The sequence below is a fragment of the Ursus americanus genome, chromosome 14 (genome assembly GCF_024610735.1).
Source record: "Ursus americanus isolate L20-20 chromosome 14, mUrsAme1.1.p, whole genome shotgun sequence".
Lineage (NCBI taxonomy): Eukaryota > Metazoa > Chordata > Mammalia > Carnivora > Ursidae > Ursus > Ursus americanus.
The window spans coordinates 27,741,210-27,764,072 of NC_142140.1; the positions used below are offsets into that span (position 1 = coordinate 27,741,210).

The following is a 22,863-nucleotide window of genomic DNA, read 5'->3' on the forward strand; positions in this document are numbered from 1 at the left end:
ACACAACATCTAGCTCTCACTTCTATTAAAAGAAACTGTATATGTGAGGAATTCACCCTTGTGAATAGTTGGTTTTCAGAATTCAAGTCAAATATTTATTGTAAAATATGTTGTTCTGTTTTTCTTTTTTATCTTAACTAATAAGGTGGTTTTCCAAAACCAATTCCTGTAAGTAGTATTATTTATCATTCTAAAACATGTTTTATTGCCTGGAGTGAAAGAAGATGTTTTTGTGTGGCTCGATTTTATTATTTTTAGTCTTATGATTGTCCTTTAATTCCATCCTAACCTACTTCATTTCACTTCAGTAAGAATTATCATATGATAAAGAGTAATGATGAAGAGTAATTTTCTCAAAGAAAATAAACCATTTTCTAAGTCCCTGAAAATACTATCCAAAATAAGACAAAGATCAATGAAATAAATAGGCAAATATTCTATTATTTAAGGACCTATTCCTGGATTATTTGGTGTCTTTAATGTTGTTTTTCCTTTTAATTATTTGTGCCCAAGTTCTGGTCATCTCATTTATTATAAGCCCTTCTACCATTGAAAAAAAAAAAGTTTAAACCTAAAATCTATTGAAAAATACTTAAAAATTTGTTTAACTCCAGTGTAGTTAACATACACTGTTGTATTAGTTTCAGGTGTACAATATAGTGATTTAACAATTCTATACATTACTTAGTGCTCATAATGATAAGTGTACTCTTAATCCCCTTCACCTATTTCACCAATCCCCCCACCAGCCTCCCCTCTGGTAGCCATTAGTTTGTTCTCTATAGTTAAGAGTCTGTTTTTTGTTTCTTTGGTTTGTCTCTTTGCTTGCTTTTTTGTTTTGTTTCTTAAATTCCACATATGAGTAAAATCAAATAATATTTGTCTTTCTCTGACCGGCTTATTTCACTTAGCATTATACTTTCTGGCTCCATCCATGTCATTGCAAATTGCAAGATCACATTCTTTCTTATGGCTAAATAATATTCCATTGTGTATATATATACCACATCTTTTTTATTCATTCATCTATTGATGGACACTTGAGCTGCTTCCATAATTTGGCTATTGTAAATAATACTGCAGTGAACATAGGGGTGTATATATCTTTCCCAATTAATGTTTTCATATTCTTTGGGTAAAATACTTAGTAGTGGAATTACTGGATCATATGGTAATTCTACTTTTAATTTGTTGAAAAATCCTTTTAATATAATATCTAATTTAATTTTCCTGACATTCCAAGGGAAGTGAGTACAATCATCCCTCATTTTACAGATGAGGAAACTGAGTCTGAGTCATTAGTAAGTTTCTCAGAATAACTCTGCTGTTAAGTAGCAGAAGCAGAACTGCCTAGATTGAGAGCCCAAGCATTTAACTTGACATAGGTATTTCATAAGGTTCATATTTCCCCTTTTAGTGCTTGTGAGCTATTCCTAAAATTTTAAAAATAAAAGAAATATTGATTGGAGATGATTATGATTACATCTTTATAATATGAAACTTGTTATGAGATTTTAAAAAAATAACTCAACCAAACTATCTTCTAGTAAAAAACACATAAAAACATTAAAATTGCCATTAAACTCAGTGTTACTTGATTGTTATATGAGTGACATAAAAAAGTGATTATTTTTCACCAAAGTGTCTATCAATTGCCAATGACTCTCATAACTCCTCATACTTGTGGCCTTTTACAGGATCACAGCAAACACTTCAGAGGAGGATGGTCTAGATGAGAAAACCCTGGGTTAATGTTTCAGTTGTTTCCATCTCCTCTAGACTTTGCTTTTAGTGGGTGGGATTTTTAAAAAAATCAATGTTATAACTAATGCTTTCATGATATGGTCTCCAGATGGCTCACTAAAATTTATTCCATCACCTTGAGGTTATTCAGGTTTCTTACAAAGCAGAACTGGAGGTAGGGGCAAACATGCAAGTATCTAAAATAACTTATTCGAGAATATAGTGATTGTATTAGAATTGATGGTATAATGATATTTTTAAAAATAAGAACATGCATGTTAACAAAAGGCAAACAAATATTAAGAGCCTTTGGATATGTTCTGGGGTTATTTTCATTCTTGTTCATCAAAATTTGTATCTAGAAAGCCGACTCTTGGTTTAAATGTCTAAGGAGTTCTGGTTGGCATAGCTTATCTTTAGCAGTAGCAAAGAGCTGTAATAGCCCCCAAGGACTTTGAATTAACTTTTAGCTAAGGTAAAAGATATCCTTAAAAGGATGTATACTTTAAAAGACAAGAACGCACACCATTTGAAAAGAAACGTGTAAAAGTTTTCTCATAAAATCTGTTTAAGTCTCTCTGAAAACTCATGGGGGGATTGAGAAGATTCTTAGGTTTAGCTATGCAATGTTACATTTAATACCCAAGTCATATGTTTATATGATTAACAAAACATAGGCACTGAGTTTTTGTTTTAATGAGTATAATTGGGGAAAATACCCCAAAGAATGCCAAAGGAATTTGTAAAAATACAACAGTAAACAAAACCTTTTTATAGCAATTGAGAAGTTCCAAACGGTTCTGAAGACAGAATTCATGGTCACTCTTCTCCCAGTGTCTAATGCAATAATACTTAAATGCTTAAGCTTGCTTAAAGAAGAAATATTTAACTGGTAAATGGCCTTTGTTTGGCCTTCAGGATCACTCCCTCCTCAAATCACCATATTCTCCCTTGGTAACTTAATTCATTTTTGTGCCCTAAACATGATCCCTCTACTTGGCCAAATGCATTATTATTTCAGCTTCTTTTATTCTCCCCACTTTTCCCTTACCTACCCGTACCCCATCTCCATAACACTTTGTACCTTACTTGGTCCCTTGTCTTATCATTATGGCCTTGTCAAGTACGTTTTCACTTGTAATATCTTCTCTTTTCACCATTCATTCATATGGTTCCTTCCTTTAAAATTTAACTCTCTTCTTTGAGAAACACAGAATTCTTTTCCATTCCCAGTTGTTTCATTCATGCAAGATTTTAGCAGTTTACTAACTTGGATTTGTTGATATGTTGCCTTGAAATAAGTGCTATTAATCTTTTTCACATGTTTATATTGTATCTCCCAAAGGAGATTATAGACTCTTTAAGAGAATGTCTTTTAAAAATTCCATCTACCCCAAGCGACTAGAAAAATAATCACTCCACAAAAAGGTGCTGAATAAAGGTTATCAATTGATTGGCCTACTATGTTTTCTGTTCCAGGGAAACCAATACCACATGATTTGAACATTCTTTACTTCTTCAAAATAATTAAAAAGTGAGGACTGCAAAACTGTAATAATTTCCACATTGCTGGATTATTTGTTTTAAATTGATACAGAATGTGTGATGGCCACATAGTCATGTCCTTGAGGTGAGTATGGTGGTGGAGTCAAACATAAGCTATACATATATTACTAATTCAAAGCCTCAAACAGGATTGTTGGAGTTAATGTGAAGCCAAATGTTGTTTTTAGTTCCTTTTTAGTTCTCAAATTAGTAAGAAAGCTTCACTTGAATATCGAAGCCTGCAGTAAAACTCATGGTAAATTTGAAAATACATAAAGACAGATGTGATGTAAACTTTAAATTCACGCTACACTTTTACAATAACTCCTACGAGTATCTAGGAATAATTCGAACATTAGAAAATGCATAAATATAGGAGATGGGGGTGGGCGGAGGTGGAGAAAGGTCTCTAGATAGCCTAAGATCCAAGGGTAGAGGGTGTTGGTTTGTTTTCAATCCATCTGCGGGTCGCTGATTAGATTCAGCACGCTGGCCAGCTCCCTTGTCCGCCGCGTTTATTGGCCTAAGTGAAAGGAGCAGGGGAAGGAAGACACCATCTGCTGCTTTGAATTAATAGATAACCGAGAAGCAGGGATGAAGACAGTAAGACAGAGTTAACATATCGGATGTTGATGCCGCTGAGTTCTTGGGGTGCCTTTGTCTGATCTCAGGGTCCCCACTCCTCCACCCAGATCCTCCAGCAGCCAGAAAAGAGAAAGGGCTGAGCAACCAGAAACCTTTCTATTTCTCTGGTATGCTTACCTCAGCAGAAAGTGTTCTCAGTTCTTGGAATTGAAGAATATTCATTATAGCTTTTGCGGGGTAGGCAAGGGCGGGGCTTCTACTTAAATAATTGAGCTACATGGTCCATACACCAATCAATTCAAAATTTGATTCACTTTTAATGAGTGGGTGTTTGTAAATTGCTGGAATCAATGTTTACACAGGTGGGACAAACAAGCTGCCAAGCCCCACTGCCCACAAGCCCCGGGTGTGAAGAGGTGTGCGGAAAGGAGATAAACTCTTTCTTTCTTGTACGGGATCTCACCGACTTCCTCTCCGCAAGACCTCTGGATTCAGCGTCTCCAAATAGACCGCCCACTCTTCGCTAACAAGAAGTCAATACTGGTTTCTCTATTTCTTCCTCCCCCAACAACTTTTTGTCCGAGGGAGAGTGAGAGAGGTCGAGGCAGTGAGAACTGGGGATCAAGAACTGGGGATCAAATTATCCACAAAGGAGAGGGGGTGAGGAGTGTGGGGAAGTGTTACGGTCGGTACTGAAGCTCTGACTTTGGAGCCGCTCCACGCTCTCCCAGCTCCAGCCTTCTGCAGCCACCCTTTACGCAGCGGACACGGGAGAGTTAAGCCAATAAACACGTAAGCGCCGCTCCCTCCCCAATCGGCAAGATGCCTCTTAGGCTCTTGGCTGCATCGACAGCTTGCAACACTCGGCATCTTTTCTGGAGGCGCCTCCTTCAGCGGCTGCAGATGGTATCCGGCTGCGAGCTCGGGGCTCGCAATTGATTCTCCCCCTTGCCCACCTCCGGTCCACGGACGCACCTCTCCTTTCCCCTCCTCCCCTCGCGCTCCTGGGTCTGAGCCCAGCTCCCGATCGCCGGGCAGAGGAAGCAGTCGCGGCGGCGGAGGCTGAGCAGCAGCGCCCGCTCCCTGATTTGGGGAGAAGCGCCCATCCCGGGGAGCCGACCCCCAGCTGCCTCCAGCGCCCCCCATCTTTTGCACCCCTAGCCCAGGGCTCCAAGGACCACCCCCCTCCCCAGGCGCCACCATGCTGGACCCTTCGTCCAGCGAAGAGGAATCGGATGAGATCGTGGAGGAGGAGAGCGGCAAGGAGGTTCTCGTCTCGGCCGCGTCCGGCGCGCGCCTGTCTCCCAGCCGCACCAGCGAGGGCTCGGGCGGCGTTAGCGGCGCCGGGCTTGGGGGTGGCGGCGGTGCCGGCGCCGGAGCCGGGGTAGGCGCCGGCGGCGGTGGGGGCAGCGGCGCGAGCAGCGGCGGCGGGGCCGGGGGGCTGCAGCCCAGCAGTCGCGCCGGTGGCGGCCGGCCCTCCAGCCCCAGCCCGTCGGTGGTGAGCGAGAAGGAGAAGGAGGAGTTGGAGCGGCTGCAGAAGGAGGAGGAGGAGAGGAAGAAGAGGCTGCAGCTCTATGTGTTCGTGATGCGCTGCATCGCCTATCCCTTCAACGCCAAGCAGCCCACCGACATGGCTCGCCGGCAGCAGAAGGTAGGTGCGCCTGGGAGGCCCGGGGAGCGGCGCCGGGACGTCGCCAGGCGGGCGGGGCGAACAATGGGAGCTGGCGGCGCAGCTGGCGAGGAGGAGCAGGAGGAAGAGGAGGAGACCGCGCCCTGGGGAAGGGGCTACGAGGCCCCCTCACCGCTACCGGGCCCGGCCCCTGCTCCAAGCGCTCCTGGAGCTGCCGGGGACCTGCGAGGGGCCTGGACCTCAGGGCCGTGTGCCCCACCCGGGAGCGCTGGGGAGCTAGGCGGAGGTCCTGCTCTTTGGCCCGGAAGGCTCCGGGAGTGACTTGCAGCCCGCGGCGCCCAGAGAGGCCTTGCTCGTTTTGCCGGGCTCCCGGCACTCTCCAGCGGCGGGCGGCTGCGCTCAGCTCTGGGCCCGCCTTCCTGGGCGTGCGCTCGGCGGGCGGGGGCGCCCGGCAGGTGGGGGCACCGGTGTAGAGCTAGAGAGCGCCTCGGAGCAGCGCGAGGCTCGCCCAGCCGTGAGAGCCGCAGGGGCAGGCGGGAGAAAGCAAGCCCGGGAGGTGAAGCTTCCAGTCACACTGTGGGTCAGCTGATTCCGACTAGGGTCGTCTAAGGGTCCTCGGGCACCGCTTCCCCCTGTGGCTGATGTTACCCCTAATCCCCCTGCCTCAGTGACCCCAGAGCCGGGGCACGCCCTCTGGTCCTTCCGCCGGGGTCAGCTTGTCTACCTTCCTCCCTTTGACCCTCTTCTCTTCCCAAGGTGACTTCGCCGCCACCTTCTGGCTCTCCGAGGCCCTCCAAGCCCAGCCGCTTTTGGCTTGATAAAGTGCAGCTGCAAAGAGCTTCGCAATTACAAGCATCAAAAGCTTTTTGTGTCTGAGGCTGGGGCAGGGCTGAGGCGGCTCGGGACTGCTTTTGATGTGAAAAAAGTGCCTATTTCTATCAGCTGTTCTCAAGCCAGAGGAAGAAGGGGGAAGGTAACTGCAGGATAAGGGACAGTGATGGGACCAGAAGAGAAGAGGTCAGGTCCCCATTTGGAGTGAGTTAGTGAAGAAAGTAAGCATTCCGTTGTTTCTTTTAAGTGAATTTGTCAATTCCATTTTGAAAGAGTGTCCGGTGAAGCCCCCAGAGGACGGTTTCTTAAAGTAGTGAATTTCTTGGTTGCTGTCACTTAAGACTGAATTCCGTGTTGCTGTAGTAGAGTGTTAGGTTTCCTGTACTTATCCACCGTTATCTTAAGTTAGCACAGATTTCTCTGTTTGTTTTGCTTGTATATGTACACACACCACCCAGAGCTGATGATTTATTTCAGCTATCACAAGGTTGGTTATCAGTTTTATTAAAAATACAACTCATTTCCTGGTTGGGGAATAGCAGGTGGGCTACACACTCCACTCTCTACCCCTCATCAGTGGCCCCTTGCTTTTTCAGCCTCAATATTGTGAACTACAGTAGACAAAAGTATCCTCAGAACAATAAAAGTTTTTGGATTTTTCTATTAAGGTTGGGTGTTGGGTTCAGGTACAGGGCCTGGTATTTCAAGTTTCAGCTTGGAATTATTATGCTAATTGTGTCTTTATAGCAGGGGAAATGTCATCGTCAAAATCTATCCCATTAATAACAGCACCACCCAAAGATGCCCTATTCCTTTGGCAATGAAAACTGTTGTGATTTAAAGAAAAAAGTATAAAACTGATAAAGCAAAGTTTTGTTTTATATTTTTTCATCAGTCAAAAGCCTTTAGAGCTCTGTCCTTTAAATAGAGGCTAACATTCAGCACTAGAATGGGGAGAGAAATATGTTCTCGCAGTGGCCCATTTCTTCTCTAAACAGAAACTTCAGCTACCTGAAGAGATCATCATGAGGCTAAGTTTTTCTGGTCTGGTTGCATGTTTTACCTGAATCAGTTCAAAGCTGTGGTTTTGAGGGGAAAGTGGGTTCTGTTTTTACACATGACCTTAACATCAAAGAGACTACAGGACAGATTGATAACACTGGCATTTGGTCAAACTATTTTTAGTTATTGCAGCAAACTAGTGCTAAATGCATCTTCCAGCAAAGCTGCCTCAGGGCTGTTGGCTATACTGGGAAGCTGAATATCTATCCCCTTATTACAAAAGAAAACAAGCTTTTCCATTTCTGTATCTTTAAGTGTTTAGTATCTTTCTGGAAAAGAATGTTTTACTATTTTTCTCCCAAGTAGAAAGCTTGGAACTTTGATGTGGTTTTTTTTAAATGAGTAGTCACCGAAAGTAATGGAAATGTTTGCATAAGCATTGTGGTAAAATTTAAGGCCAATAAATGAGATTGATAAACCAAAATTAGTCTTGGAGAAACAATAACTGGTTGTAAACTATACACAGATTTATAGTACAATAGAAATGGATGAATTAGAAACAGCTAGAGGGAAAATGATGTAGAAGGGAATAGAGTGATATGGAGGGAGCCAGAGAAGACTGCTTATGAAAAAGTTGAATTGGGGAAGAGAAGAGATCATATTGTCAAATCATCATGCTGTTCACCTCAAACTGACACAATCTTATATGTCTGCTATACCCCAACAGAGCCGGAGAAGAAAAGATCATATTGTACAGAGTATAAGATGCTTTATGAAACCGAATAGTCTATATCACAACACTGGTTTCAATTTTTTCAAGAACCTGCCATGTGCAAGGCTCTTCATTTAGATCATTTTTTAAAAAATAGTCTTTATTTTTTTAGAAGAGTTTTAGATTTACTGAAAAATTGAGAAAATAATACAGAGAGTTCCCATATACTCCAGCCGCAGCTTCCCCCTATTAGTATCTTACAGTAGTATGGCACATCTGTTACAGTTAAAGAACCAATATTGATACATGAGTCACAAAAATAGGTAGTTTAGAAATTTCCTTAGTTTTTACTTATATTTGTTTTCTCGTTCTTTGATCACTTTAAATTCTCCTAACTCTAACAATGTAGGAATTACCATCTTAATTTTTAGAAGAGAAAATGGAGACTCAGAGTTTTTATAATTTGCCTAAAGTACTATGTAGATAGGAGAACAAGTGGAAACTGAGGCATGGGTTATTCTGATTTCAAATCCTGTCTTTTTAATATGCAACCTGGCCAGAAATATTCCAGAGTGAAAAATAGAATCTTAGCATCCTGACAACATGTCAGGTGTACTTTTTTTTTTTTTTTTTTTTAACCCAGAGTTTCTTCTATTTGAGTTGAGAGAGATCCGTTCCTCTCCTTTGGGCAACTATCAAATCAACACGGGCAAAATGGACATTTAGATATTAACCTCATAAAAAGTATGAAGGAAAGAGATGGGCAATTGGCTGGTAAATCAGAACACCAGACTTGTCAGTCAGGCTCTCTGTGCAGTTTTAGCCAAGAAGAACAATTGGAAAGGAGCAGGGAGGGAGAAGTTACCATTCCTGGATCATTTTGTTAGTTAATTATTTTGGTTTCACTGTTCCTGGGGAAAAGAGTGCCTGGTCATTCCAGTAATCTCCCCAGTTAAAAGAAGAGACTTTGAATAGACTATGTGAAAACATATCTTTTATCATTTAAAGTATACTTTTCTTATACTACAGTGAATCTAAATATGACATGCTAGTAATGATAATTAATGACCAAAGCAAAAATCTAGCCTTCTGACTATCACAGTGTATGTTTCAGCTGCTTATAAATGACAATTTGAAAAACGGTTCTGTGCTTTTTATTTGTCCTCTTTTGTTATACTGGTAAAGTGAATACCTAGAAGTTGGCATGGCAAAGCTGTGCCATATGTTTCTAAATAATGTAGTAACGGTGATGAATGACTACCTCAAGTAAACTAGTTACTTATAGATGTTACTGAGGGAATGTAAAAGCAGTAAACAATTCTGTGTAATATGTAGATTGGCATGACCAATTTTTTAATTGGTTAGGAAGTATAATGTCTGGATTATGAATGAATGTGGGTGCATATATACGTTTGTGTACCTGTATATTGGTGTGTGTATGTATGTAATGAGGGAAAGGGGCAATCCTAAAATCATGTTTATTTTATATGAACTCCTGTTTCATTCAAGAGGACCTTATGAGTAGACCAAATGTGTTGTAAGTTCAAGCTACTCATTTTTACGTGATTCACCTCATATCTTGCCATGAAATTATGGCTAATGTTGAGTCACTGTTAGCCACAGAAATTCTCTTACTTGACTTTGTGAGTTGGTCATGGCTCAAAAGCGCCTGGCTTTCCTAAAATTTAAGACCTAGTCCTAGTTAACTATATATGTGCATGAGTGTATGTATATATTTTAAATCCATAACAGCGGTTCATCCATTCAGATATGTTTTAAGGCATTTGGGTTAGCTCTACTATTCAAAATTCTAAAGAGTAGCCTTGTCAATGCAACATATGATTTGGATTTTAAAAAATAAATGCTCTAACCTTTCGAGAGCATGAAATGGCTATTAAACCAGGACTCCTTCAAAAAGAATTGTTCTTCTCTTCATCAGAAAAAGAATTGAAATCTTTATATATGCTTTTTGGCATTTTCCTTCCAATCTGCTTGGTGCAATGGGCAGGAACTGTTTTGCACTAGTACCAGCAGAGAAATTCTGAAGATGCAGAATACCGAAAAAAGTAAGAGAGGGCTCTTGCCTCATTACATTCTTGGAATAGCCTCATGCTTCCTTAAAACTGGACTGAAGAACAAAGGAAATTAAATCCTTCATTCCTGAAGAATTGTACTGTGTATAGTGGTAAAAGTCGAATGATTCATAGATCTTTCCCCTACAAAAGCAAATTTCATATACAGTCATTTGTTATTGCATTAAAATATAATCAGTGTATGTGATTTGGGGCCAGGTGTCTATACAACTTAAGCTGGAATGATTAAGAGAGTTCTCCTAACTTAGAACTAAGTGGTTTTTTTTTTTTTAATTTTTTATTATGTTATGTTAGTTTTAAATAGATGACTAGTTACTCCTTGCACCAAGCACTGTCTCTCCCAGGCTTGGTTGAAGAACCAGAAGATACCTGTGAGATATGTTCCTGATTTGGGGAGCTTATGTTCTAGTCTGGAAGCCAACATATACACATGTCAAATAAGTTAAGTTGTAAGATGCTGATTACAAATACTAAAGTGTAGGGAAAGAGAGAATGAGTGTGTGCCTGCGTACACACGGAATTGGATATAATAGTAGGGAAAATCTCCATGGAGGAAGTAGCTAGGATTAGGTCTTAAAGAACTTGTATGATTTGTATCAGCCTACAGGAAGACAGGTATCCCAGTCTGGAGAAGAGCCTGAGGTAGCAGTAATGTGGAAAGGAGCCATTGTTTGTGGGACACTGTTAGTCCAATTCTTTTAGTTCCAAGTTACAAAAACCCAACTCAAGTGGTTAAATCAAAAGGAAAACAAAGGGGAAAGGAAAGATTTATTGGTGTCTGTAATAGAAAAACATTCAATGCTGGGTGGCTATAGGCATGGCTGGATCTAGGGATTCAGATGACTTTCTTGAGAGAATGAAGAAAACTAGATGATGAAGAGAAAGGATATATATATATATCTCAAAACTCAAACTATGTTTGAGCTCAGATGCTACCACTAGTAAACCACGGCTAATAGGCAAGTCAGCTTCTATCTCTGGGTAATTTCTTCATCTTTCATATGAAGAGAGGGATGGGGAAGCCTTAGATAATCTCTAATGTGCCCTCTCACTGTAGCAGTTGATAGTTCTTGCTGGGCAATGCAGTTCCTCATTATCAAGACTTAACATTTCCTTCAGTCTTCAATTTGTGATATTTTTACATTACAACATAAGGCAGTGTCTTCAAAGAATCTGAGACAAATCAAGTTAGAGTTCACTTTAAGTAAATTTTTGGATGAGGAGGTGAGATCTTAAAAGTTTCTAAGACTACAAACTACACGGGAGCTTGTAAATTGTGACCTGTGGGCTAAAAGTGACCCACAAGTATATTTTGTTTTGTCTACAGTACATTTTCCAGTTTTTTGGGTTAGTTATCAACATTTAAAACGAACTTCACCAAAAAATTTGTATTTCTGGCTTCTCTTATAACTGGAAGATATGTTAGTGGAAGATGAAGCTGAGCCTGAGTTGCTGTTGTTGTTGTTGTTGTTGTTGTTGTTGTTGTTGTTGTTTGAGTTTGCAAAAAGCAATAAAAATAAGACTACCAAGCCATCAGTTAAATAATGAAATGTTGATCACATTTAACTGAAATTATTTTTGTTCTAAGATGGATACCATACATCTGGATGGTAGGACACCAGCTATCTGATTCTTGCCAACACCCATCTATTCTTGCCATTGTTGCACAGATATTGATGGTCTGACCCTGGTCCCTGTAACCCATCCAAGAAAAGGATCTGGAAATTTGGAACTCCATGTTCCCTGTCTCTGGGAACAGTTTCCTTGTTAGGATCAGATTTATAGTTTCTGCAGAATTGGAGAGTTGATGATCAGAATTACCTTGCTATTTTTTCGTTTATCAGTCCAAGCATGTGATAGAATTCTCTGATATTAGCAGGTAAGAGAGGGAGGATGAAGTCTGCAAATGGTTCAAAGTCTGGTCATTGGACTTGACATATGACAGACAGTGAACAGGAGTTAAGAACATAGACTCAGAAACTTGAATGCCTGGGTTTGTTCCCTTGCTGTACCCCAAACTGCCTCCGTGATTTTGGGCAACTTATTTAACCTCTGTGTGACTCAGTTTACTCATCAATAAAATGGGGATAGTAGTGGTACCTTTGTCATTGGGTTCTTATGAAAATTAAGTGAGATAATACACTAAAGCTTTTAGAACAATGCCTGGCATGTGGTAAGTGCTGTTTAAGTGTCCTTGTTATTGTTGATATGTGCAATGTTGTGTTATTTTTGTCTGTAAAGGGACTGAGAAAGTTAATATATGCAAAGTACTGACCATAGCAAGCCTTATATTTATTATTTCTGTCATTATTGTGATTATTATCATTATTGACATGATAAGCAGACCTGGAGGGCAGTGGTTACCATCGTAGCATCATCTACAGAATAGATGGGGTTGAGGGTACTAAGCATCACTATTTCTCTTTTTTGAAACATTTCACTAACACTGCCGGTCACCAGTCTCTGATTCAAGTCCCTGGTCAGTTTTGTGACCTGGTGACTACGTGACCTTGGGCACATTATCCAGTCTCTTTAAGTCTGTAAAGTGGGGGGAAATAATATTGAAGATCACAAGAAAAAAAAAGCATGTTAACTGCTTAACAAGTCCTTCATATGGAGTAAATGTTGAGCCAATGTTGTCAGTAACCGTAATTCCTGCGTTTTTGTCCACCAGATGCCCCCGTACTATTTCATACTACAGTACTTTTGCTCATGCTGTTCCTTATTTTAGAGCATCTTTAGAACATCTCACCTTTCTTCAACTGATTTGCTCTTGTTCATCCTTTAATTAACTCAGGTGTTATCTCTTACCAGAAACCTTACCCAAATCTAAATGCTTTCTCAACTCCCTAGTCTATTTCTACTTTACTCTTTGTATATTATATTTAAATTACCTTATATACATATGCCTCTCTCCCACTAGATTGTAAGAATCCCAAAGACAGGGACCACATTTACTGCTCTTTGATTCCCATTTTCTGAAAACAGTGCTTGGCACAAAGTAGGTGCTTGTAAACATTTAGACTTGAAATTCCACACTGATGTTTTCTTTCCTAGGGGGCTTCTAAAGAGAGGAAGTGAAAAAGTCTTAAATATAGTCTGCCTCTATTTTAGGTACACAACTTGTTTACTTTTTCAAAGCTTCTCAGTGGAAAACATGAAGAACATACCAATTACTAAATGGTTTCAAAATAATTTATGTAGCAGAAATATACCATTGATTACTTCCCAGCTTAGCTTGTTTATACCAACAATAGACACATGTTGAGATATTATAGAGAAGTATCTTTTTTTAAAGACAATAAGCAATTATGAATTTCTTGAAATGGCTGAATCCCAGTTGAACTTCAGTCACTGTAGGACATGTTTAAGTGGCCAACCATTAAGTCAGAAAGAGCCAAAATGAAAACTGAATCTCCATATTGGGTATATGTTTTTTAGTAAGTTTTATTTGATTTAGCCCTTTCTGCAGAAAACATAAAAGAATGGGCAGTCAACAGCATGTTAGTAAAAGTTAGGCTGTTTAAGATATTATCAGTCTTAATGTTAACCAAAGTTATATAATAGAATCTATAGGTTGTACACGTTTAGACATAAATATGCTTTTCTCTACTTTTATTCTATTATGGGATTTGGGGGCTATTTTTCTCTCATTGTAAGCTATCTGAAGTCTTTTCTGAGTGTAGTTAGAATATAAATAAATAATAACCATAGCACTGTTGTATACTGAATGCAGTAATAAGAATAGGATGGGTATAAAGTATCTTTAAAAAGGTGAAAATGCTTAGGTATGGATTTTTCTGATGCCTTTCCCTAGTCAAGGGGAAAATTATCTTCGCTAAGCCATTCTTTTCATTTTAACAAGCAGGAGAGTTTTGAAAAATAAATTGAATGATCAAGCCCCCAAGTGTTCCAAGCTTCTGACCACTCTTCTAAAATTGAGAGAAGTGGAATAATCTGATAAAGTATTGACATCCTCTCAGCAGCCCTATAGGAGGAAAATATCAACCTGTCATGTGTGTCTCCCCATCACTTCCGTGCAGTAGGAAAGTTACGAGATACTTTGGGGTTAACTTTTTTTTTTTTTTTTTTACATCCCTTAATGTTCCGGGAGCACAGGCTAAGCTACAGACCCTCCAGGGGCTGTAGTGCTTTGAAAAGACAATGGGATTTTGGCAAACATGCACAATGGTGCAGGGAATCTACTGTGCCACTTCAGAAAGCAAAGGAAAAACATTGAAAATTCTTGCAAATAATTGTGCCTTCTGTTGCCCATGCAGAAAAACAGCCTTTTGGTGTGGATGGTAGGCATAGAGTTGTTTAAGCAAATGAGTTAAAATATATCTTGAACATCGACTTTGGTGATTTTTCTGACAAGTACAGCAACTGTTGTCTATAAGGCAGCGTGTCATAACATACTGTGTTCAAAACATTTCTTGAGGGCTCTTCCATATTCAATTTTTGTTTGTTATACATCATCAAACAACATTGTTTTGAGCCACTTCTACATACAAGAAACTCACTAAATCGTGGAGGCAAAATATGCAAAGACATTTTAGGCAGCCTTTCTGATCTCTAAGAACCTACCAATCTGGTTAAGAAGTTGAGAATACAGAGCGTCACTTAGAGTGTAAGGCAGGATGTAGTGAGTGTCTCAATCTTAAATATTGGTAATGTTTTAGGTCTCTATCCTTGGCCTTTGTTATGGGTTGATGATGTCCCCCCCACCCTGCCAAAATTCATGGCAAAGTCCTAATCCTCAGTACCTCAGAATGTGACCTTATTTGGAAATAAGGTCTTTGAGGATGTTATTAGTTAAGATGAGGTCCTTCAAGGTCCTAATCCATTACGACTGATGGCCTTACTGAAAGGGGGAATTTCAACATAGGGACACACAGACAAAGGGAAAACACTATGTGAAGAGAAAGGCAGAGATTAAAGTAATGCTTCTACAAGTAAGGAACAGCAAAGATTGCCAGAAAATCACCAGAAGCTAAGGGAGAGGCATGGAATATATTCTTCCTTATAGCCTCAGAAGGAGCCAGCCCTGTAGACACTTTGATCTTGAATTTCTAGCCTCCAGAGCTGTGAGACAATAAATTTCTGTTTAAGCCACCTAGTTTGAGATACTTTTAATGGCAGCCTTACCAAACTACTATAGCCCTTTTTTCTATGTCTTCTCTCTGGGCCACTTCACCATTAATGATGGCTTTGGCTACTAACATCCCTATACTTCCTATTCTTAGATCGTTGGCTCTAGCATGGTTCTCTCACCAGCCTTCCAAACCTATATGTCAGTGCTGCTGAAGGTGTGGTCTCAGACTGGCACACGTCATTCAACGCTTCATCAAGGGTCTGCAATGAAAGAAGGAACTTGTACTAGAATGTAAGTTAACTCCCTGCTTTCTTCAAGAAAATCTTGCTACACACACACACACACACACACACACACACACACACACAAAATTGTCAGCTGAATTGAACAGCTTAGTAATGAAGTTGATGTAATTTATGGTACTAATATTTTATCTTGATTAAGGACCAATAACCAGCAGTTCACAGATGACACAGGTCTACAAACTATACTTGGAAGAACATGGAGTTTCATGATATCTCCCATGGGATGTCTTCAGACCACCCAACAATAGAATTTTCACCTAGGCTCTTTCCCTTTTATTTTCTAATTTAGTGAATATCCTAGTAGTGCTACTATATAACTAAGCTGTTCAAGACAATAGTGCACAACTCAACTTCAGATCTTCACTCTTTCTCATCCTCGCCACCAAAGACCGCACACATCCTGTTGATATTCCTTTTTAGCAAGTTTTCACCTCTTTCTCCTTTTCATCTTCATTACTGATGCCCTGCTTTGGGTCCTCTTTGCTTGTATGGACTTTTGCAATAACCTTCTAACTGTTCTCTCTGCCTGCTTTCTTGCCCACAGTCCATTCAGATACCAGGGTGATCATTCTGTAACATAGACTCAATCAAGACATTTCTCTGCCCAGAATTCTTCAGCAGCTTTCTGTGTCTTGCACTGGATACACTCTAAACTCATTTGCATGGACTAGATTGATTCTCTCTTCTTAGCCAGGCTCTACTCCTACAATTCTGCACCCACCCTTGGCTTTAGCCTATTAAACCACTCAGCATCCCTGCACTGTTGCATGCTGTCTTGTGCCTCAGTGTCTTTACACATGCTCTTCCTCCTGCTTGAAAAATCCTTCCCCCACTTGCCTGCTATCACTCTCCTAGGTGGATGATGGCAACCAGTCATGAAAAAGAACAGGAATAAATAATGACTATTTATGGGATGTTTATTGTCTGTTGTCACTGCTGTATCAATTTATAAGCCTTATCTCCTTTAATCTTTACAGTAACTCCGTAAGGTAAGTATTAATCATCTTGATCCTACAGATAAGAAAACCAAGAGGCAAAGCAGTTAAGATGCTTGTCTTAGGTCATACATTTAGGAAGTAGTAGAGAGGGGTTGGGGCCCAAGTACTCTGACTGTAGCCTGCCCTCTTAGCCATATGCTGTGCTAACTAAATTGGAGCATTGAGCACACTTTACTTCTATGTGTATCTGTTGTTCTCTCCTGATACTACAGAGATGATTTCATTTAGTATCCTCTGCTGCCTGGTAGATAGTGTATATACCCTGTAGGTACTCAAGAGATTGTGGATGCAGAACTCATGATTATTGAATTCATGATTATTTAGAGAACAGTAATAAATACTCCTTACCATTTATAGCATGTTCACTGAGATGATCTCATTTCTTCTTTAAAACCTTTTTGAGCAGTGGGGCATGTATTCTAAGTTCCTGTTTTGTGGCAGGCAAAGTGAGGTATGGGGAGTTCCCATTGCCTGGACAGAAGTATAGGATACCACCCTTGGGTTCCTGAATGTACCTAGGGCTCTCACCACTGTGCTGTCAGTCTTGGGTTCTTGCTCAGTATGGCTGAGGCCCCTGCAGACTTTGGAAGGCCCACCCCACCTCAGAGCAAACTTATTAAAATGTACCTCACATCCACTTATTTTTGTATTGTTAAAAAGCAAAGGATTTTTTTCAATCTTGCTTTTAAAACTATTTATCTATATAACTTGGTTAACAAATGACTGTGATTTCTTAGGAATCATGGTGCATTTCCAGGAATCCTTGCAAACTGAAAAACCAACGGCACCAATTGTTTTCAAACATAGTGATAGGCGTACTATATTTAACAGTTGATGAAGTTGGCATGCGTTTGGAAGTCATTTACCTGAACATTTTTTCATTTTGATTTTTCGTTTTTAGTTTTACATATTGGAGACAGTACATTTTATTTAAGGTCTCAGACATTTCTTTAGGTCCCTGGGAAGTTTCAAGACTGGTTGCTTCACAGATAAAATAGCCTTTGTCCAGGCTTAATGGTGGAAGTGGCATTTGAATTAAGCCTCCAGCTGACTGAGAAGATCAAAGGATAGTGATGTGATATATTTTGGAGGGAAGGAAAACTACTTCCAAGTACTCAGAGATGAGATAATGCAAGCAAGTTTGAGGACCTCTGACAAAATATGATTGAGTACGTTTCCAATATTGGAGATAAAAGAAATAAGAATAAAGGTTTGGTCATGATTGTGGATGTCCTTCAACACCAGAGTACAGCCATTGGGAGAGTGGGGGGCTTTATTATTCATTCATTCATTCATTCATTCATTCATTCTCCTATGCTGTACTTTTCATCTTCTTGACTTATTTTATAACTGAAAATTTGTACCTTTTAATCCCCTTCACCTACTTTGCCCATCCCTAACCCCTTCCCTTCTAGCAACCACCAGTTTATTCTCTTTATTTATGAGTATGTTTCTGTTTGTTTGATTTTTTAGGTTCTACATTTAAGTGAAATCATATGGTAGCGGTCCTTCACTGCCCATAAAATCGCCCCTGTGCATGGTAAAGGAAGCCATCAACAAATAAAAAGACAACCTACTGAATGGGAGAAGATATTTACAAATGATGTATCTGATAGAAGGTTAATATTTATAATATATAAAGAACTTAAGCAACTCAAAACCAAAAAAACAAATAATCCAATTTAAAAATGGGCAGGGGATCCGAATAGACGTTTTTCCAAAGAAGACACATAGATGGCCAGCAGACACACAGAAAGGTGCTCAGCATCGCTCAGCATCAGGGAAATGCGAATCAAACCCACAGATGAGGTATCACCTCATACCAGTCAGAATGCCTAGTATCAAAAAGACAAGCAAGAACAAGTGTTGGCAAAGACGTAGAGGAGAGGGAACCCTTGTGCACTGTGGGCAGGAATGTAAATAGATGCAGTCATGTGGAAAACAGAATGGAGGTTCCTCAAAAAACTAAAATAGAAGTACCATATAATCTAGTAATTCCAATCCTGAGTGTTTATCCTAAGAATCTGAAAACACTAATTTGAAAAGATATATGCACCCCATGTTCATTGTAGCATTATTTACAATAGTCAAGATGTGAAAGCAACCTGAGTGTCCACCATAAATGAATGGATAAAAACAATGTGGAATACACACACACACACACACACACACACACACACACACACACAATGGGATATTACTCAGCCATAAAAAAGAATGAGATTTTGCCCTTTGTAAGGCTATGGATAGACCTACAAGGTATTATGTTAAGTGAAATCGGTCAAGGCAGAGGAAGACAAATACCATATGATTTCACTTAAATCATTTACGTTTGCATAGGCAACTGGGATAAGGAGCATTCATACTCTCCATCCTTCCTCACTCCTCAAGTGGGAAGAGTCTGATCTTAGTGGTAATGTTTGAGAAAAGTTATTGGACTACATTTATTAGTGGTCAGAGTCTCTCCCATTGAAAGGGAAGCATACGGTTTCTGATAGTCTCTCTTCTTGCATGTTCTTGGGTGTCATCATCTTTTCTTTTATCTGTTCATAGGGATCATACTATTTGCATATGGACATAGGAAGTAGAGAAAGGTTATATGCTGCAGCCTCATCTTCCAAAGTTGTAATAATAAAGAGGGAATTTGTTTTTTATTTGACATTGTTTTCTGTGTGAATAGTTCTCCTGAGTAGATAGGTGACTTTGGTCTAAGATAAGATTCAGGTGTTCCTGGGTCCCCAGGTCATGACACCATCTCAAAGGCCTCAAAACATCACATCATTTACGAGAGCGTCACGACCGCCGTCCTGGAGGAGTGCTGCATTGTAACTGAGGAACAGGTAGAATCTGAATGTGGAGAGGCAGGAGAATAGATACTCTATGGACAGCATGAGCAAAGTCACAGAAGCCACACAAAGCCAGAACAAAGGACGCTCACAAGGCGGAAGATCAGAAAGGTAGCTTGGGACCAGGTAGTGTAAATACTGAATGCTATTGGACTTTGTCCATTGTGCTTTACTTTGTAGGCAGTCAGGAGCCTCTGAAAATGATTTGTACTCCCAGTAGTTCCAGTGGAAACAGCACTGAATTGAGGCATAGGACCTATCAAAGATAATGCAGACATTTGGCTGATTGCCAGATGGGGAGTGATTGGCCTTGACCTTGTCTTGCAGTGATGTGTTTTCCTTTAAGGCATTTTGAGGCTTCAAAATTTCCAAAGAATATTGTCAACACAAGAGGAATGTCTTATTTGCAAAGGACATGATTTGCTCTAGCATTTTTCCATGACCAAGTTAGAAACAACTTCCTATGAGCTTTGACAACGGCTCCACATCATTTGCTACCCTCCCTGTTTGCCCGGCGAGGGTGAAAAGAAAAGGATTTCTTTCTACTATCTACTTTTCACAGGCAGCCTGTATACTGCTGTGTATTGTGATTCAGCATTATAGGCCTTCAAAGTGAACACACATAGGGTAAGATTTGTAGTTGTTTTAATTAATCAGAAGTACATTCCCCACCCACCCTATCTCCCCAAAGCAGCAGTTCTAAACAATTGTGGATCTGCTGTTTAGTCCAATGAACTTTTCATATTTTTCCTTTAATTTCTGTGTGCTGAGAGCTCAAAGCTATCTTTTAGTCAATATTCAATTAGGATTTGAGTCAGAAGGCTGTGTTGAGCTCTTACAGAGGAGTATAAGTTAGTCATTTGCTCTCACCACTTTTCACTAAAGAAATAGAGGTTTGCTGCAGCATGAATTAAATATTATGCCAAATTAAGTGTATGTTGACTTCCTTATGAGCTAGCAATAAATGACATTGTTGGAAATTCAACATTATACATATCGTATGCACCAAAATTTAGGGAGATTTATGATCTACAACATTTCCTTCTCCACTCATAGTTAGAACTCTGCATTTCTGTTGGGTACTTATCCAAATGCTTTCATATTAGGCTTTCTCTAATCACTATCCTTTGGTGTATTCTTTTGTTTTCAGTACAATCTATTACTCAATATTATTTTTCTCATTGAGCTACATTTTCAGAACAAAAATAATTCACTCCTAGGATTAAAAAAAATCCTAAGATTTTCTACAGATAAAATAGCAACAAAGATATTTAGAGAATGCAGTGTGTTTTTTTTTTTTTAAATTTTATTTACACCAAATTTATCTGCCTGCTTGAAATGCCTTTGGGATCTTTGGGGACAACAGCAATATGAGATGTTCATGCTAAGTTGGATGAAAATTTTCACTTGTTCCATGACCCCCAAATCATATAAGCAACACATATTACTAAAGTAGTGTGGATAATCTGCTGAATCACCCATTGCATTTAATCAATATAACCAGCCAATTGAGATGATTCAAATGAAATCTTCAGTTGTACCTTATAAATATTAAAAAATCTACATATCCTGTGTTGTGGACACTTGTTTATATACCTATTATTCATTCCCCATTTCCAAACAGAATTAGTGTTGTTTTTTTTTTTCCAGATCATTTTTCCCCTCATCCCCAGCTTCAGAAGTAGATGCAGATTAGGGGCGCCTGGGTAGTGCAGTCGTTAAGCGCCTGCCTTCGGCTCAGGGCGTGATCCTGGCGTTCTGGGATCGAGTCCCACATTGGGCTCCTCCGCTGGGAGCCTGCTTCTTCCTCTCCCACTCCCCCTGCTGTGTTCCCTCTCTCGCTGGCTGTCTCTCTGTCACATAAATAAATAAAATCTTAAAAAAAAAAAAAAAAAAGAAGTAGATGCAGATTAGTGTAAGCCCATCAGAAATGACATTGTGTTGGAAAGACCACTGGTTCATGCGTGACCATGTGACCTAAACTGACCCAATCAGACTGAAGGAAAGGACTTATATTTTATGTTTGGGAGAATAATTTTACTCCTCCTCTCCTGATGGACACACCAAGAAAGCATGTGCTGTCATGACTACTGACAGCCATCTTAGAACCATGAGGAGACCCAATTTTGAAGCCAAGGCTGAAGATAATGAAATAGTTGAGATATGGAAATGACATGAGTTTGTGATGACAGTATTGGGCCACAATAATCAGCTAGTCCTGGAGTCTACCTTTCATACTGATTTCTAGGAATGTAGTAAAATCCTTCCTTGTGTAAGACATTTTGAATTGGAATTTTCCTTACATTTAGCCCAAACTCCTTTATGTTGTATTTCTCTTCAAAACAGGAATTCTGGGACTTAAAATATTGAGCCTTAAAATATTGAGCCTTTTTAATTTATTTGGCATATTTAGATTCAGACATAGGTAGAAATGTAATTCTATTTACCATATAAGAAGCAAAATAAGAATTCTTTCCTTCTAAGTCTGTATAATTTGGCTAAAAAACGTTTGTTGATTAGTATAAATCATATCTTAGTGTACAAGGTTAGCTTTTATTATAATCAAAAGAATAAAGTGAATTCAATGAAATAATTCTTCCTCGTTCTGACTTAAATTGAATATTTTCCATATTTTTCTGTAAATCAAACACTAAGAAAGATCAAATAGTATGGAAATATACAAAGTAAAATTTAAAGTAATCCACTAATCCTGCCACACAAAGACATTCAGTTTACACATAAAATATATTTATATTATCTATCTAGATATACACTTCTGCAAAAAAATAATAATTCTGTATATATTGTTTTGCAACCTGCTTTTTTGCACAGTAGTATATAAAGGAAATCTTTTCATGTCAGTAAATATAAAAATGTCTCTTTCTAAATAGGTTGTAGCAATCTAATATATGGATGCAACATAATTTATTCAACCAGTTGTATATTGATTTGTTTCTTACTACTATTTGCATTCTACAGTGAGCATCTTTGTGCACATGTATTTCTACAATTTTTCCAAATTTCCACATTCTTCAAGTGTGTATGTCCTTAATATAGAAACTATATTCATTTAAAATTTTGTTACCAGTTGCCAAAGTATCTGTAAATATTTATATTCCCACTAGTGGGGAATGAGCATGTCTGGTTCCTCATGTTAAAACTGGACATATTTGGGGTGCCTGGATGGCTCAGTTAGTTAAGTTTTGGACTCTTGATTTAGGTTCAGGTCATGGTCTCAGGGTCATGAGATTGAGCCCTATGTCAGGCTTTGCACTCAGCTGGGAGTCTGGGAGTCTCACTGAGATAATCTCTGCTTCTCCCACTCCCTCCCCGCCCCTGCCGTGTGTGTGTGTGTGTGTGTGTGTGTGTGTGTGTGTGTGTGTGTGCAAATAAATCTTTTTAAAAAGAACTGAACATCTTTTTTTTTTCCCCCAGCTTTGGCAACCTGATGGGTATTTTTTAAAATTCTATATTTGTA

General features: G+C 39.5%; 1 protein-coding gene across 1 annotated transcript in view; it reads left to right on the forward strand.

Annotated features, from left to right (window-relative positions):
* The window catches only part of CADPS (calcium dependent secretion activator), a 799,713-nt gene that overhangs the window by 334,137 nt on the left and 442,713 nt on the right, over positions 1-22,863 (forward strand). Inside the window, exons 9-10 of the mRNA XM_087866885.1 lie at positions 3,223-3,373; positions 4,236-5,524. Of these exons, the coding sequence (XP_087723011.1) occupies positions 5,075-5,524 (450 nt within the window). The 5' untranslated portion in view covers positions 3,223-3,373; positions 4,236-5,074. The remainder of the gene's footprint in view (positions 1-3,222; positions 3,374-4,235; positions 5,525-22,863) is intronic.